The sequence below is a fragment of the Rhipicephalus sanguineus genome, chromosome 6 (genome assembly GCF_013339695.2).
Source record: "Rhipicephalus sanguineus isolate Rsan-2018 chromosome 6, BIME_Rsan_1.4, whole genome shotgun sequence".
NCBI lineage: Eukaryota > Metazoa > Arthropoda > Arachnida > Ixodida > Ixodidae > Rhipicephalus > Rhipicephalus sanguineus.
Window position 1 is genome coordinate 146871028 of NC_051181.1, and position 19241 is coordinate 146890268.

Sequence of the window (19241 nt, forward strand, 5' to 3'; positions counted from 1 at the left end):
TGTATATTATCGCCTTCTTATGTTCCCCAGTTATGATATATCGAATTGCTTCATACAAGGCATAAGCCTCAGCTGTGAAAATGGATATGCACTGAGGAAGTCTAACACTGACAGCACATTCCCCTGTTACAGTCCCAATACCCACATGATTTTCCGTTTTCGAGCCGTCTGTGTAGTATTCGGTGCAGTCTCTATATTTATGCTGGAGTGCACGGAATTCCTGAATGATGTGTTCTGGTGGGGTCTTTTTTCTTTAGGTGCGTTAGGGAGAAGTCGCAAAGTAGTGTTAGGTCAAACCATGGGGGCAGTCTTGGCGGTTTGTTTGCTACATTGAGCGCTTCTTCTGATACGACATATGAGCGGCAGTATTCTTCAAACCTTAAAATAAGTGGCTTGATTAAGTGTGGTCTGTTTAGGTAGTGTAAGCGTGAGTCGCATTTTGTGACAATGTCGTGATTTATGTGTTCAGGTGATGACTTGATTCTCAAAACGTAAGACAGGGTTAGTGACATTCTTCGGTGACATAGAGGAGGCTCGTTACAATCTACATGTAAACTCTGCACAGGGGATGTTCTAGGCACCACTGGACAGTCGTAGGCCGAGATTCTGTACAGGGTCAAGACGCTGAATGTACGACTCCCGTGCTGAGCCGTAGACGACACAACCATAGTCTAAAATACTGCGCACAATAGAACGGTAGATGCGTAGCATGCACAGTCGGTCGGAACCCGATTGTTTGTGGGATAACACTTTAAGAAGGTTGAGTGCTTTGTTTGTCTTTACTTTTAGTGCGTTTATGTGGGCTAGGAAGTTGAGTTTTTGGTCGAATGTAACTCTGTTCTGCTTAAATAAAACAACAGTAGTTTTTTGTGTGGAAAAGCGAAAACCGTTTTTGTCAGCCCATTTCGCCAGTTTATTTATAGTGATTTGGAGTTGCCGTTCACAAGTTGAAAGGATCGAGGCCCGACAGGCAATTTGGAGATCGTCCACGTAGACAGAGTGCATGACTGTGAGGGGGATGACCTTGTTAATGGAGTTCATTTTGACTATGAAAAGGGTAGTGCTCAGAATGCAACCTTGTGGTACGCCATTTTCTTGGACAAATGTTCGTGAAAGTGCTGTGCCGAGACGTACTTGAAATGTTCGATTCGAGAGAAAATCACATAGGCATTTTAGCATTCTTCCACGGATCCCCAAGTCTGCAAGGTCTCTTAGAATACCATATCGCCACGTCGTGTCATATGCTTTCTCTAAGTCGAAAAAACTGCGAGACAGTATTGCTTGCGTAAAAACGCTTCTCGTATTTCGTGCTCCAGTCTGACCAGATGGTCAGTGGTGGAGCAGCCCTTTTTGTATCCGTATTGGTGGGAGTCTATTAGGTGTCTTGATTCAAGAATGAAGGTGTCTTATGTTTATAATGCTCTCGTACGTTTTTGCAAGACAACTTGTTAATACAATGGGCCTGTAGCTACTAGGACATGTTGGGGGTTTACCAGACTTTAGAAAAGGTATGACTATTGCATTTTTCCAATCTTGAGGCATTATGCCGGATTCCCATATTTTGTTGAAGAATTGGAGAAGTGCCACCGCCGATGCTTGGGAAAGATGCGCCAGCATTGTGTAGTGTACCCGGTCAGGCCCTGTTGCTATTTTTTTACCGGTGGAAAGTACCCTGTTTAATTCGTGTAGAGTGAGATCGTGATTATAGAATTCATTTGAGGTACTGAGAGTAGGCAGTCTCTGCTTTTCAGCAGATTCTTTGTACTTGAGGAATGCCTTTGTGTAATTATTTGAAGACCTTTCTCTAGAACGCTGAATAATCATCATAATTGATGTTATTATTATTATTATTATTATTATTATTATTATTATTATTATTATTATTATTATTATTATTATTATTAGTTGGTATTTTATTTCTTGTCGCATTACTCCAGGGGAAGCAAGGAGATGGCATATTATGCAATGTGCTTGCCCCCCGCCCCCCTCGCACTCCTGTAATCTTGTCAGAATCTCACCCCCCCACCCCCCCTGGCAGAAATCCTGGGTGCGCTAAGGGATTTACACCCACTCCCGATTGCACCTCTGCCCTCATCCCAACTGCGATTAGTGTTACTGTATATGCTACCTTTAGATAGCATATACAGTAACTCTAGCTGCGATTAAAGGGACTTTAGCTGCGATCATACCAACACGCCACCTCGGAGCAACGGGCATCGCGTCACGGAATGTGGAACACTATTCCGTTTGCTCCGTGTCATCGCTTTGGGCACCGCCCATGTGGTGGGCCCTAAGGTAAAAAAAAAATAAAAATAAAAAGCACTCGTAGTGCCGGGGGCACTACGGCACTGTATGACAAGCAGAATCAATCAGTACAGTCAGGGAGGACCAGCACGGAATGACATTCTGCAAGTTGCCGTGGCGATAGTTAGAAAGAAGTACTTTTTAAAAAATGCCGAAAAGTTCTGGGGCCACAATTTCATCCGAAAAAAAAAAATAATGAAAACCTCGAAATAAACGCACTGTTGCAACGTTATGTAACATAACATAATAAAATAATTATATTGCTTTGTTTTTTTATCAACAGCTGGCACTACAATCGCTAAGCCCCTTCGATTAGGCTCCGTGAGTCGCTGCGGGATCTTGGAAGAGGGGCCCCGCCCGAAGTTTTCCAGGAACCACTTTGTTTTATTAAAGTGTATTTTCTCTCTCTATCTCCTGACTCTGATAAATCATCTCAAACACTGAGCCTCACAACTCGTGTAATTGAAGAACTCTGTTTGAAACGCCCGCCTGTTCAACGAAGCTAGGCGAAGTGAATGGAGCGAGATAAGAGATACGTATGTCTTTGTCTTACATGAACTTACGTTTTTAAAGCGAATTCGCAGTGACGTCGAGAAATTCCTCTCACTTGTTCACTTCAACTACCACAAAAATGTAGAGTAATACACTCTTACTCTGTGCTTCAGATGTAACCACCCTGCTTCAAGAAAGAAACTCGAGCAATTTATCCAAGCAGCTAAGTAGCATATTGTTTGCTTGTTGCTGCTCTTTGTCGGTCCGTTCGCCAGCTGCTGACAAGTCTGACTCAGACAGGTCCCAGCTCACTCGGGAACGGTATGATAGACGCTACTCTCTGCAAAGGTGGCATATTTATTAGGTAAGTCCCTCCGTCAACTTGTGTTGCCCTTCTCAGTTCATTCAGCGCAGCTACAGGGGCCGTTGTAGAATTCGTAAAAATTAGTTGTGCTGATATTAGCTAAAGCTCTTCGCTGATCGCTTTTTTCTTTCTTTTTTTGCTATTTTTTACGCTTTATGTCCGAACCAGCACTATAACACTACGAAAATTTTGAACGCTCTGTGCCCATCCACACTGTCAGCATCAGGAATTACGTACTTACCTCGTCGTCTTTGCAGTTGCAGCGCATCCGATTGTGCTCGAGCTGTTACAGCGTCTAGTTGTCTAGTTGATTTGGCGTTAGCACTAACTAGTGCAAGCTTCCCTGAAATGCCGTTGCGGTCACTGCCTTAAAACTTATATGTGGTTAACAAGTGTGTCTTGAAATGCAGTGTGCGCTGGTGTATATGTGTACCCATTTCTAGAAGCGACATATTTGTTGGTTCTCGGCATGTCAGCATCTTAGCTCACCTGAAATGAAGTGTCGGCGTTTCCGAACGAATAATTAAGCGACTGGAATAATATACCTCGAGAGGAAAATGCGTGCTGACATGTCGCATGAGTATTCCCAGTGACTTGAACGAACAGCGTACCACTTCAAAAGAGCACTCGAGCAAGCAGTTGCGTCAGCGTTTCCAGTGGTGCCTCGGCCACGTCGAGTTATTACTGCTAACTGGTGAATAACGATAAACAACGTGCCACTGACGTCGTGTGCTGCAGTGATTGCTTTGGACTGCAAAGAAAACGTGGGGCTCGAGAATTGGCCCTGTTGCGTCGCCCGTAGTTTCGGTGTCGGCGGCGTCCGGCATTGTGTTGCGTCGCCCGTAGTTTCGGTGTCGGCGGCGTCCGGCATTGTGTTGCGTCGCCCGTAGTTTCGGTGTCGGTGGCGTCCGGCATTGTGTTGCGTCACCCATAGTTTCGGTGTTGGCGGCGTCCGGCATTGTGTTGCGTCGCCCACAGTTTCGGTGTCGGTGGCGTACGCAACCGTTCACCTATCCACTCGTTGACACGACGCTGTTGCTTTTATGTTATTTTGTTTTATGTCGCGCCTACACAAGCCTGTAATTGAATATTTAATTGTTCACTTTGGTAACCGTTTGCTGGGGCTGTGTTTGAAAGCAGGGACGCAGGTTCTTTTGTGTGCGCAAATGTGTGCGCAAATGTTTATGCATACAAAAATGTAAGTTTTTTTTTTTTTTTTTTTTTTTTTTTTTTTGCTGGGTGAGGTGGGTGGGAGAACCCCCACCCCCCGGCTACTTACGGCACTGTTTGCAAGGGACGAAAAGGCGTGGCACGCGCTCGATTGCATTGTTGGAAAGTTGACAGCGTTTACAGTTTCGCATCGTTCTTGCTCAGTTCGGGGTGTATGCGATTCAGCAGTTGGGTACTTTTAGGTTAGGGCGCACGCTGCACACCGGGCATACAAAAGAATGCCTCCCTGTCGGTAATGTGGCTGTCACGGTACGAATTCGTACAGATTTGTCTCCGAGCCTTGCACTCATGGTTGCCATTCTAGACATGAGGCTTGTCTAGTTGGCACAAAATTGGCGTCGGAAGAGAGCCAGAAATGCGCGAGGAACTGAGTGCTTTTCAGGCCCGCATAAATAAAGTAGGGGAAACATGCATTACTCAAGGTATAGCAGGAACAAGGCAATTAAAAACAAATCGGTCACTGGCTTTCGTAAAGAATGTACCTATCGGGATGCACATATCAACTTCTTCAGAGAGCTCTTGTGGTAATGCGATCCAGTAGTGGGGGTAACGACAGTGAATGTTGTTTCTCCGTGTCAGGGTCCTGCCCATCCCACAAGTTCCCATGTATTACTAAAGTAAATATTCAGTTGATGGCTTGGCGCTTTGTCCCATGTGTTTTTTGTGCTGATTTCATGTGGCGCTTTGTCCCATGTGATTTGTGCAATCCACGCCCTACGTTCCTGTCTGATATTGCAGATTCCTTTCGTGAAGGTGAACAATGCAGGCAGAAGCATCGAATTCAAGAAAAGGCCGAGGCCGTGGACGAGGCAGAGGCAGTGGTGGTAACCAGGGCGGAGGACATGCTCAGCCGGGTGGACACAGGCCGCAGCCACGGGAGGAGACAGCGCATGTGCCACGCACGCCACCCCAACCTAGTGAGAACTGTTCAAAATTATTTTGCTTCAACATGGTAGGTAAGGTAGTACAGAGGAAGATTTTTCAGAATTTGCTGTCATCTCATCAAGTGAAGTGAAGTCAGTGGATGACCCCTGCTGGAGGTGTCTCAAACATGTGGCCCGTGAATGTTTCGCTAGCGGCCCAGCCCGCACATGACTGTCTTCGTCCCCCACCCCCTTCTTTTTTTTCCTTACGTATGTTCACAGCTACACAGACTGGTCTGAAGCATTTTTTTCATGAGGCACCCCATGCGTTCACCATGTGCTGAGACATGACCGTAGAACAAAAACTATGTTTCAGAATGAGTGTCAAAAGCTTAGTCATTCTGGAGATTGGTATCTATATGTTGCTCGAATCCTGGTGCCAAATGCCCCTCAGAAATTACCCATATATGACATATGGGAAAGGCCACCTTTCAAGTGGTAACGTTTACTGAATTTTGTAAACGCTAACACCCCCACCCCCCTTCTCCTCCTCCTTCTACCTTTTTCAATGTCCCATCCCAGCCTTTGTGGAACTAAATTTCTAGACTGTGGCCAGCTAGCTGAGGTGACCGTGAGACCACTGCCCTACTGCAACACAGCACACAGATCATAAGCTTTGCTCTGTAAATATAAATGCTAGGCCAAACATAAAATCTGACCTGGCTGTTCCTAATCTAAGTAGCACCTTTGCCCCTCCCCCCTCCCTTTTTGCCCATCATAACCCCAAAGACATATTGCAGATATATTGCATAACCCAAAGACATATTGCCCAAGACAAAATGCAGATTAGAACATCAGGCCTAAAAATTCCTTTTCTTTGTTGTGTAAAACCCCAGTAGTGTTACTGACACAATCACTTCCTCTCTTTCTGATATGGCATGCTTCCATAATTTCTCTGGCTGGTAAATTCCCACTCTTGCCCAAAATTTGAATACTAGTGAGCATTGGCTCACAAGCACAGGACCTGCAGTGCATACGAAATGACATGATGCAATATTGAAAACAGACCGCTCATGTTCCCGTGCTCGATCATTGACGCATCAACCAATTTCAACAATTTTAACAATGCATCGTTTAATTTCGAGCAATGTACGAGTGAACACGAGTCTTTTTCAAGTGGTCTTTGCCAAACTTTACTCTTTGTTGGTCATTTCGACATATGTGTCTCACCTGCACCTGCAAGCGAAAACTGCCTCTAGTACTCAAAAGGAAATACGTAGGCCCACAGAAATGATTAACTCATTCATGTGGAGGATACCGCAACAATAATTTGGTTTTTATTTGAATTAAGAAGTGGCATTAGTAGCATGAGTTGTTTTCCTTGTTGCCTTTTTCACTGTCTTTGCTCTTGGTGTCCCTTTGGTTGCTCATCCGCAATTAATATGATGTCCAGCAAGTGCAAAATATACTTCTGGCATTCCTGCAATGTACTTATATCAGTTGCAGGTAGCTTTGATTCGAGAGTGAACAACTGTTTTTAAATAACTGCAAATATGCTGAACGTTATGGTTGAAAGTTAGGCCAGGAAGGTTTTTTTCACATTTGCTTCTTATATGCAGACATTTCCAAAAACTTTTCACTTCAGTTCAGCTATTCTCATTCGTATTTTGTACTTTCATAGAACACTAAAAGACAATGTGATAGAGCGTGTTGCACGAGGGCAAGGTGCTGACCATGCACCACCACTAAACACACAAGGTATTGGTGGTGCTCAACAACATCACAGAAAAAAAACAGTGTTTCTTTTTAGACCCTGGCAAATGCTGCCTCGCATTGCATGCTTTGAGGTCCTTCATAAGCAGATAAAATCTTCTTCAAATCTGAAAATCTGAAGCCCTATGTGGGCAGTGTGTCAATGTGTGCCCTACCTCGGTTCGGTCCCTGCCGGTGGCAAGTTATCTTTTTGTACACTTTACTTTCTTCACATTTATATTCCAATTATTACAAATAACATCTCCTATACTTTCCTTAGCATTATTGTCTGTTAGTTCTCATTAATATTGTGTCTAACAAGAAAAAACGAGCCCTTAAAAGCCATCTTCTTTCCTTCATTCATAGCGAGGGTCTTGTTCTGGCAGACTTGATGCCTTTAGGTAGTATACGAGGGATAATTGGTCAGCTGCCAGCTCGTAAAAAGATCACGTGCTACGTGACGCCAAAAAGGCAGAAAAAGAGTGTTCCACACTCGCCGCCATGGCTGCGATTGGCGCTGACTAACACTCCTAAGTTTAAATGCACATATATACCCTATAAAGCGGACGGGGGGATGGCCGCCGCCGTAGCTCAGTGGTAGAGCATCGGACGCGTTATTCGAAGGTCACAGGTTTGGTCCCTGCCGGCGGCAAGTTATCTTTTCGTCCACTTTACTTTTTTCACGTTTATTTTCCAATTATTACAAATAACATCTCCTATAATTTCCTTGGCATTGTCTGTTAGTTCTCATTAATATTGTGTCTAACAAGGAAAAACGAGCCCTTAAAAGCCATCTTCTTTCCTACCTCGGCTCATGGCTTCAAGTGGTCCGTGGTACGTCAGATGCTGTGCCGCTCGTTTTTCAAGTATTCTTGCACAAGGAATAAAAACTTTTGTCCGGGCTTCCCAGATGTGGTACAATTCACTTGGCAGAAAGTAGAGCACAAACAAACTGTATATTTCTCACACCTTCAGAGGGTTAAGACAGTAATGTGGTGGCCAGTCAAAACAAAATCGGAAGAGGGGCACTGCAGGTTAAGGGGTATTCAGACGGGGGAGAAATGCTCGGGGGGTAAAGGCGGAGCCTAGTGACGTCAACTCGCGAGGAGAAGTCGCCACAAATGCCCCCCACTCACACGGATGGGGCGAACGGAGGGGGAGACCAGTGTTACCAGACTACTCCTGTGGCTTGTACCGCCCGTTTCACCAGCTGCTGACGACGATGACCCCAGCTACAGATGACCCCAACTGCAGACTGGACACCCACTGCCGCTCTCTGCAGGAGCAAGTGCAACAATGTGGCCAAACAAGAGCCAGAAATTCCGCCACATCCCCCACCGCCGGGGGATTGTTTGTCCTTTCGGGGAAAACGTCCCCGTCTCCTCCGAGGAGGCGCGGGGGGGTCACGCCCACTCGCTAATCCGTGACGTCGTGGTCACGTGATCCGCAACCCCCCCCGTCTCCCCCGAGCATTCCTCCCCCGTCTGAATACCCCTTTAGCTGCTGTTTCCTTCCTACCGGCATTTCTAGGATGTAAGTGGCATCTTGGTACAGTCAAACCTCTTTAACTCGACGTCTCATAATTCAAACTGGCCCATTGGTCTCGGCAAAGTGATGTGGATTTCAGTGGGGAAAACTCACGTAATTCAAATCTGACACAAACGCCACAGTTAGTTCAATCAAGATTGCCTGTCCTCACACTTTTTGTGCAATCCCAAGCCGATTGCAAAAGCTAGAACGGATGCTTGCGCGAGTTGGTTCATACTTAAAGGAACAATAAAGGCAAATATTAAGTCGATGTTGATTGTGGAAATAGCGGTCCAGAAACCTCGTAGTGCTACTTTTGTGCCAAGAAAGTGCTCATTTTGAAATAAAATCACGTTTTAGTGGTCCGCATCGCGTTAGCGCACTTCAAATCACCCGCGTGAAAGCGGTCTTTCTCACGTCACTGTTGCCATGCCCAATTTTGCCCGCCTTTACTGCGCGGCGGCGTGCACCATTCGGGCATCCGGCAACATCACATGCATGCGGCATTTTGTCGAACTTTCTGTCAGAGCGACTTTCACAAGCGCGCAAAACACACAGCAGTACGCGATACCGAAACTACCACTGAGACACGACCGCGTGAGCGAAGCCGGGCGCCGGGCGAAGCGCAGTTCGGCGAAAACGTAACCTTCGAACCATGAGCGCTGTTCCCCATGGCAATGCCAAAGAGGGCCTTTTTTCCATGAATCAAAAACAAGCAGCATTTTATTACGTCTCTTGATGCACGGAAAGTTCTTTTATTGCCGCTAGTTTGATTACGAGTGATTAATTGTAGTCAGACTCGTCCTCGTGCGATACATTTAGCTTAATTTCTCTGTAAGTAGGGCACTGCTGTTGATAATATTGCCGTTTTAGACGTTGTCATACATTGAGCTTTCACTCTGACATAAATTGTTATTTGCCTTTAGTGTAAGACTAGCAGATACAGTGCTGAACTCGCTATGTTATTCCTTCGAATGCAAGGCCTGTTTTTGGCACGCATAAGAGCAACGAAAAAGTGACACAAGAAATCTTGCTGTGATAATGCCACGTGTGAAGAAGTTGCCGAAAAGGAAAGTGAAGGAGTTGTGGCAGTGCAGTCTAAAACTTTAAGGGACCGACAACTGATTTTTTTCGACCCATTTTTTTACGGCGCTACAGAAAGCTCACCCTTCGCAGTGTTTGTAGCTGCAGTAGTTAATCCCAAAAGCACTTAGTTATTTTACAAGCAGTATTTTTCGATCTGAATGGCTCTAAACACGGACGCACCTTTCCTCCAGCAATGCCAAGAATTGATAGCGATGCCGCCAGCCCTTCTCGCGATTTGTGAAAGCCATCGTTGTTCTGCTTTCGCAGGAGTTCCTGTAACTATGCTTACCCACCTTTATTTATAGCTTTTCAACTACTTTTGAAAATAACAAGCTGCTACAATGAGATGATGTGCCATTATACACCTTCCCTGTATCTGTACCGTGTTGTGTGCGCATGCGTCCAATGTTGCCTGCGCCTGTGTCATGGGTGGCTTGTCCCAGCGTCGTTACTCTCTTGATGCACGAGCCAAGCCAAGTAATCGAAAACGTCACTAAGCATATGCGAGGCCGAGCCGAGCAGCAGTGCGCGTCATTTCTGAGACCAAGTGTAGGTAGCAAAACTATGTTGCTCCAAAATCTTAGCGACCTGGAAACTGCATGCATGGTTGCATGAGCACGCTGAAAAGTTGCTCAAGACGCGCTGACGAGCATGGGATCATTACGTCACGCAAAGGCAGTGCCACTTTAATGCATACTACTAACGCAGGCATATATGTACATTTTTATGGAGTAATACTTTTTTATATATATAAAGAAACGAACAATATTTCAATACTAAAAAAAAATCGTCGGCCGCGTACAGCATTCAACGGTCACATGGCTGCGTTCATCGGATCGTTCATGTTTTTGCCGCCAGAGACACCACAGGTCATTTTTGGCGACTTTCAATCAAGAAATAAAAATATAAATCCATCTCTCACGAAAAAAACAGGGTTCGTTTGAGTCAGTGCGACGGACTATCTTTCCATCAGCGGAGTCATTTCATGTTCTGGGCAGTTGTCGGTCCCTCTAACTGAGGCATGCTCATGATATACAAAGCAAAAGTTACAAAAAAGAAAAGTAATTACAAATATAGATCCTTAAACCAACTGAGTACCAAGATAAAACCAAACAAGCCGGGAAGTTATCTTTGTACTCGCGCAACTTCCTCGCTTGTTTGGTTTTGTTTGGTTCTCATTTGGTTTTAGGATTTATATTGTAATTTTTTGTTACTTTTGCTTTGTATATCATGAGCATGCTTCAGCTTTTAAGCTTTAGACTGCACTGCCACCATTCCTTGCTTTTCCTTTTTCGGTAACTTCTTCACAGGTGTCATTCATCATCGCAAGGTTTGATGCAATCAACTTCCATTGCTCTGATGTGTGCCGTAAAAAGGCCTTGCATTCAAAGAAATAAAATAGTTGCGAGTTCAGCATTGTATAGGCGCGCCTTTCTGTGTGTTCCGTCTTTGCGCTGCTTAATCTTTTCTTACGAATGTCAAAGTTGTTGCATCACCGGCCGCCGCAGCTTTGTGAACCTGTAACCATGTGCTTACTCAGGAACAGTTGGAGGTTCCATGTTTGAAACAGCTGGTGGAAATCATGCGGCCTTGCACTTACCATAGTACAGACATGTCAACTGCAACTTCGATGCTCGTCTATTACAAGTGCAACGCATGTGGCACTTGTGGCACTTTCTACGTCTGTCTTCAAATGCGCAGTCAGGATACTGCGCTTCAGACATTCAAATCAAAATTTCCACACATGCACCAAAATAATTATATTTCTTGCAGAGGAAACCTCATCGAAATGAAGAATGCATAGGCTTTTGATGAGTGGTGATTCATATATGGTAGTGTGAGTAGAAAATAATGCCCTCGATACGCATTCGAAACTTAGTAAAGCCCCTTGTTTAGTAAAGCCACTTAGAGTTTCATCTCGATGCTGGTGTCCGGCATACAAACCTGCTTTCTCATCAGCACTTCATTGGCAGTGTTGAAGAGCAGCTCCATCGAAGAGCTTGAGGGTACTGCTGTGTTGTACAAAAAATAAGAACAGTCAACCGAGGTCGTAGGAGCCAGGGCAGGCGCAGCGGGTGCAACAAGATTGTAGTGTTGGGATGTACGTGTATCGTTTATAGTATTACAGGGACGTTACAGGTGCAGCGGACGTCCAACTGAACTATAACATAATTGTAGTCCGATAGCTGCAGCGATAACTCGCACATTGAAGCCTGCCCAAACACAAGCATCCAATGCACCGGACAGGCTCTACTGCGGCGCCCGCATCCACTGCGTTGCTTGTTCACCTCCACGCCATCCACGCAAACAAGTGTCAAAAGACAGATTTGTCGATAGCTGTCGGCGGCATGCACGAGATACTAAAGGGCCAATCAAGCCAGCCCCTAAAGACCACACAAGAAAAATACTCCCAGGAACATGGCCGAAGCATCGCAGTCAGCGAGCACGCGAACATAAAAGCAATAAAACGTTGGAAGCGTACACTCCACGCAGCAAGGCGTTGCCTCACAACAGGTAAAACCAAAGTGTAACTTGGATGCAATAAAAGTGAAAACCAGGATGCAACATAGGTATTTACGTGAAAACGAGTGGTAGATTTCTGCACCTCACGCGGTCGCCTATCCCTGCTGTGCTGCATGCGTGCCCCTGTTCATTGCCGTGGAACGTTTATAGAAGGAGCGCCGTTCCCCGAGCTATTCCTACGTAAACGTAACGAGTTATAGTTCCACCGATCCTGAACGGAATGGTGGCGGTCCTGCGTTCCTCCCAAAAGGAACTAGTTTCTGAAACGCCGTTCCGTACAACACTGTGTCAACCTACAGCATCAATCACGGTGACTGCATGCTCTACTGCGGTTAGTTGTGATGTCGGGTGCCAAAACATACAGAAAGTTTTGCAGAATGTTTTGCCACTTGCACGTCACCTATGGAGCCGCGGGGTAGAGTGGCCATGGAAATATAAGGGTACTTGCCTGGGCTTGTTGGCATCTATTCATTGTTACGTTATTGCGCATCACTGTGAGGATGAAGACTGAACCACACGAACACAAGCGCAAACTTACAATTGAATTTATTGGACCGACTCGTGATGCTTTTATACAATCACATATCATAGTTACAAACAAACCGAAAACATTTACAAAAATTGATTCTAAAAAATATATAAATATTACAATACCGATAAACACTCATGCCAATGAATCACGCACCTATCGCATATTCCTGCATTACAAATTCAGATACGTTATTTCCTTCTGCGTTAGTCTCAAAGATGCCATACTGACGCAGTCATCCCCCAGGCAAACACTCTCGGATGCCTCAGTGATTTCACGAGTCATCTGATTTTTGTGCCTAGTGACAACTTTGGTTTTGCGGAACTTTGGTTGGCATCCGCAATCTCGACAGTGCAAGCCTAGGTGTCCTTGCACTGATTTATGCACAATGTTGTTGTGCTCCCGCAGTCTTTCATTCAGGCACCTTCCAGTCTGGCCTGCTTATTTCTTTCCGCATGTGAGTGGAATCTCGTACACCACTTGTTTGACACAATTCACAAACTTGTTTCTGTGGTTAGTTGTGCAAGCACTTGTTCCCGTCACCTCTTTCTTACGTTGCAAAGTGACGACAACTTACGGGATACCGTAAAAACTACTTGCACTCCGACACAGCCCCCAATCTTTTTCAGGCGATAGGAGACGTCGTGAAAGTACGGTATTGCAGCGGTCCTACGAAAATTCCCTTTCTCGCTCTGGGGTTTATTCTGCACTCGCTCCTTCTGGGACTTCTTGACTGCCTGCAATAGTTAGCCACTGACATAGTGACATACCCCGGATACCCTGCCTGCTGAAGTCGACCTCATTGGGCTTGAAAGCTTTCTTGTACTAAATGATGGCAAGACTTCTGCAAAGCATTGTTTAGGCACGTGCTTGCAACCCCTCTTTTCGCAAGTTTTGAGTGACTGGAAGAGAAGGGAAGCAAGGGCTTACTGGCACGTGGCTCTTATTTCCACACGCTAGTAAGTCTGAAAACTATAATAATTCTTCGTCTTATCTCCGAGGCAGGAGTGGTTTTTGAGAGTCCCTAAAACTGGAAACGCAACTACGGCGGCATTGTGCCCCAGGGAGCAATAAATGAGAGTATTAAAGCGGTCACCCCTTTTTTGAGAGATTCTAAACTAGACAGCCATCAGTATTTTGGGCGCAAGAAGCGGGTACAGCCATAGACGAAACCGAAACTAGCCTCCGCCTGCTTGCGCGAGTGCGACCGAATGCGCAAGCGATAGCCGGTGCACTGCTGTAGCAAAGCACTAAAAAGAAAAAAAGAGAGGGGCAGATATCTGTGCAAGAAAAAAATTCCACGTATTCCTGCAATGTGGCAGCACATGCCAAGCAAGAGAAATGATCGAAAAAGGCATACTTTTAAACGTACAAGTGATGGCGTACATATACATCATTGACCATTTTGAAGGTGTTCGCAGAGGGCGTACATGTACGTCATTGACCCTGAAAGGGTTGAGCATGCCAACAGCTGTACGTGTGCACAAGCCAAGCCCCCATGCCGCTAGCATGAGCAGTGATGTGGCTACACTTTAATGCGGCAATGCACTTAAAAAAAGATCTAAACAAGTGACATGCTAGCAATGACATCTGGCGTGTTTGAATGCTTCCGGCACCATGCGGAGCTTGTAAACAGAGATGGCGGCAACCACGCAAGCACAGTGTTGTGCTTCTGAACACAGTAAGTGTGAAGCAAAGATATTTGAGCTCATTTTGGAGCATGCCAATCTTGCAAGAGGAGAAAATGTATGGGAAAACATCCGGTCAATCATCACTGTTATGGGATTGCAGCTTAGCAACGTTTCGTTGTCGAGAAATGTGAGATCTGTTGTATCCTATGGGTGTTTGCTTGGGACAGGAAATTATTTTGTTGTTACATGATTTCGTTAGTGGGGTTTTGACTGTAGACACTTCCAAATTGAAATGGTTCCCAGTGTGTGTTTAGTGCATTAGTGAATTACATATTTTAAAACTACTGTCTCTCTTTGTCAAAAGAATGCATGATGTTTCTTCCCTTATAAATTAGTCAGAAATATTAAGTGATCCTTTGATCGTGAAATTTGTCTATGAAGTGGTATATAGCCAAAATTTCCACATCACATGCCAATATGGTTTATGCAGTGTTCACTAACTCAGTAAGGTGACTTAGTAAGCTTCTTTTTGTTGTTTTTTTTTTCGTTCGAAGAAGGCCTGGCAAGTTCTTTGCAGTGTTTTCAGTTTTATATTTACCTTTTTTTTCTTCTTCTTCTTTTTCAGAATATGCTACTCCCGAAACACCTCCGCCTACTCCACCCGACGGAGCAATGCAGCATAACACCAGCCTGCAACCTGCAGGTCTTGCACCCATGGCCAGATGCAGTGGGGATGGATCACCAGAAAGTGTGGCTCTAGAACTAGCTGGCTTGAGTTTTGAACAGCGTTCTGTTAACTCGAAATTTCCCCGTCGTCCTGATTATGGGAGGAATGGAGTGGCCATCCAGCTAGTGGCAAATCACTTTGAAGTGTCTCTGCCTAGCGGAAACATTTTCCACTACGACGTTGACATAAGCGTTCGCAAACAAGAAGGCACACAGTCCGTTGTGTCAAAGGATTGCAAGCGTCGTGTATTCATCCTTCTTGTGGAGCAACATGCCAAGCATTTAAATGGAAATTTGCCAGTGTTTGATGGGCAGAAAAACATGTACACTAAAAATTCCCTTGGCTTTAAGAAGCAGTCATTCACTGTTGTTATGGAAGAAGAAGGTGGTGCAAGACGAGATGAGTTTGTGGTACAGATACAGTTTGCCGCACAACTAGACCTCAGTCTTATGAGGCAGCTTTACAATGGTAAATCAAGGACGCCAGAAGTGCCAAAGGCTGTTGTACAGGCTTTAGAAATTATCCTCCGGTATGGTCCGTCCACACGTCTTTCAGTTGTGGGTAGGTCTCTCTTCAGGCCACCTCGAGGCGATGCCTCTCTCAGTGGTGGTCTTGAGCTGTGGCATGGCTTCCAGACTAGCCTAAGACCTGGACAGTGGAAACCATTTGTGAATGTTAACACAATGGTTACTGCCTTTTTTGAGCCAGGGCCACTGGTGTCCCTTATGGGCAAGATTCTGGGTGATCGGAGAGGTGACCTAAATATGGACCAAGTTCAAAAACTAGACAATTCCCAGATTTTGAGGTTAAACAAGAAGCTGAAAAAGTTGAAAGTTCAAGCGACCCACTTGCCTTACCGCCGCAGATATGTCATTGAAAAGGTGACTGCCGGCTCAGCAAATGATCTCACTTTTGGCGATCCTCCTCAGACTGTTGCTGCCTACTTCAAGAGTACGTACCGGGAGTTGCGGTACCCAAACCTTCCATGCGTTGAGGTTGGTTCCAAGAGAAACTACATTCCCGTGGAAGTTTGCGAGGTCATGGCCGGCCAACACTGCAAACGCAAGCTGGATGAGAACCAAACCAGTGCTGTCGTCAGAAAAGCAGCCGTGCCTCCACAAGAGAGGTTTCGTAACATTCAAGATGATGTCCGAGGCTGCATTGCTGCAAATAAGCAGTACTTGGACCACTTTGGCATCCGCATGAGTGATAAGCCATTGCAACTAACAGCCAGGGTGCTGCCTGCACCTAATGTAGTCTACAGAGATGATAACCTGGCTCATCCAAACGATGGTGCATGGGAGCTCACGGGCATGCAGTTCCTACAGCCTGTCAGCATGACTGTCTGGACTATAGTGAACACTTGCAACCCACGCTTCTGTCCCGAGGCTGCAATACAGAACTTTGTGTCCATGCTGATGCAAAATGGCAAGCAGCTAGGCATGAATATTGCACCACCAGCTAAGGTGACTAACTGCAGGCCCAGTGACGACCCTAAACGGGTGCTTTGCGAGCAGAAGCGGCAATTTAAAGATATTCAGATAGTTTTCTTTGTTCTCGCTGGCAGTGGAAGAAACTCTCCATTTTACAGTCCTCTGAAAAATGTTGCTGAAACTGATCTTGGCATGGTAACTCAGTGTGTGACAGATCAAAGTATCCTAAAGAAATGCAACCGTGCAACCATTGTCAACATCCTTCAGAAGGTCAATGCAAAACTTGGCGGCATCAACAATGCCATTCCAAAGGAAGTGAAGGCCATAGTCTTCAACCGACCAGTCATTGTAATGGGGGCAGACGTCACCCACCCAGCACCAACAGAAATGAACAAACCTTCCATTGCAGCTGTTGTTGCCAGTATGGACCGTTTTGCGTTCCGCTACATTGCTACTTTTCGCATACAGAAGCAGAACACAGTGGCAAAGGCACGTATCGAAATCATTGAAGATATGAAGAATATTGCAAAGAGCCTTCTGCTCAGCTTCTACCAGGTCAACAATGTCAAGCCAGAGAAAATAATCTTCTATCGAGATGGAGTCAGTGAGGGGCAGTTCAGCCATGTACAACAGTTTGAACTTGCCGCCCTGCGAGACGCGTGCAGGGAGCTGGAGCTTGGCTATGAGCCGGGCATCACCTTTCTCACTGTGCAGAAAAGACACCATACTCGCTTCATGCCACGGAACAGGAGTGATGGTAGGGGCAAGTCTGGCAATGTGCCTCCGGGCACAGTCGTCGACACAGACGTCACCCACCCTGTCGACTTTGACTTTTTTCTCTGTTCGCACTTTGGTATCCAGGGCACCAGCCGCCCTGCCCACTACTACGTGCTGTGGGATGACAATGATTTCAAAGCGGACACGCTTCAGCAGCTCACGTACGGCCTCTGTCACACGTACGCCCGTTGCTCCCGGTCGGTGTCCATTCCCACGCCGGTCTACTACGCCCACCATGCAACAAAACGGGCCAAGTGCTACGTGGATGCTCGCACTGATGGCTCGGATTCTGGCAGCAGCTCTGGTGGGACCATGCTCCCAACGTCAGTTCTGGATGATGCTGTTAAGATATCAACGCTGATGGAGAAGAAAATGTTTTTCATATGAGCCCGGTCAAGCCACACTGTGGCTGCCATGCTATTACTTGGCACGGTGGCACCTTTGGCAATCTTTGAGCATCTTTTTTTGTTGATATTTACGAGCGAGTGTTACTTCAGTGTTCCTGCGCGTTTGTTTTGGCAGCCGTTGTTCAAAGATGCAAAGGCTGCTTTACGCTAGCCATTCCTTTCTGCTGTAGCATTGATCTCATGTTCAGCGAATGTCTACTTTAGGTTGTGGCCACAATTTCACGATGCTACTGCTGCTTGGTGTAATCGTCACCTTGATCCAAGTGTATTGTTCATGTTCCTCTGAATGCCTTTGTCCTAGTGTGATGGGCACTAGAGCCTCATTTGTTAGGCCTGCATTTTAAAGGTGCTTTGAGCAGCTGTTCGTATTATCTATGTTTATCAAGCGCAGCAAGAATATTTTAACCGAATGAAATTCCTAGAATATTTTGTAAAGCATATAGGCTTTTAATTCGGCAGCGCATAGATCTGAATAGTGTGTACGGTAACCAATTTTTCACGACCTCTTTTGTTGTAAAACATATTCCTCCTTTCCCCCTTCCTTTTGTTTTGTTACTGTTTACACTGCCTACTTTTTTACTCTGTGATAACTACGTAATGTACCTGCGCTGATTGCAATAAAGTTTGATAATTGAACCAAATAGGTGCACAGCAGTCTCTCATGCAGTTAAAGGGACACTAATGGGGAAAACGATTTTTCTTGTGTTACTCAATTACTCTTTCACAGTATCGAAATCTCCATGCTTGCCATGAGAAGACACTTGGTAAGCGAGAAAACACTCCGTAAGAAAATGCTGGTGGCAACATCATGTTGAACTTCCCGCAGCAGTTGCAGTGACGTCGTAGATTTTAATGGCTTTTACTAGGGCCCATGTTGTTCTTAATGAGTAAAAATGAAGTAAATGTCTTCTGAGGGAGCCAGAGATTTAACATGCAAAGTTTCACAAAATTTCGTTGAGCCAGTGTGGCCAAAAGAAGAAAAAAACTTTTTAAAATCTGTGCAATCACGAGTGATTTCGGCGGGAAATTTAAGTGAAACTTCTGACATTGCTTTTCTCGTCTATTAGTAAAGATATGGTTATGAAATTAGCGACACCAGGGTTCTCAGTGTGTAATTTATCAGTCTAAATTTACTCCTTAACTTTAGTGTCCCTTTAAATAGCTGTGACATATGGTAACAAAGCTGAAAGTCAGCTGCTCTGTAAAAGACTAAGCAAGGTTTGTATTTTTCTAGAATCGCGCACAATTATAAGAAAGCAGCAGGTTGGCTGCTGGAAGGCATACTACACCACCCTACTTTTAAGGACATGTTAAGGCCTCTTACTTGGGCCAACACAGCAATCTTGTTAGTAGCAATGTTGTACCATTTGTTCATAAAGGTAACGAAGGTGTGACAAGCCTAGTAGTGTCAATGTGCATAACTGGGGTAGAGAAATTCAAGGATGGTACAACACTTCACTAAAGCAGACTGCAGTCCCTTGGTAGTTATGTGCAAGAAAAGCGCATCACCCCAGTATCTGGAGCCTGTATGTTGCAGGATTCATGTAGTAGATTGCACACTTATTTTGTAACAAATAATTTGCTTCCTGTGTTAAC

General features: G+C 45.3%; 1 protein-coding gene across 1 annotated transcript; it reads left to right on the forward strand.

Annotated features, from left to right (window-relative positions):
- The first annotated feature begins 3072 nt into the window (after positions 1–3072).
- Positions 3073–18286, forward strand: LOC119396702 (protein argonaute-2). The gene is made up of 3 exons (XM_037664007.2): positions 3073–3160; positions 5129–5307; positions 14927–18286. The coding sequence occupies exons 2-3, from the start codon at positions 5151–5153 to the stop codon at positions 17623–17625; spliced, it is 2856 nt and encodes a 951-aa protein (XP_037519935.1). The 5' UTR covers positions 3073–3160; positions 5129–5150; the 3' UTR covers positions 17626–18286.
- The last annotated feature ends 955 nt before the right edge of the window (positions 18287–19241 follow it).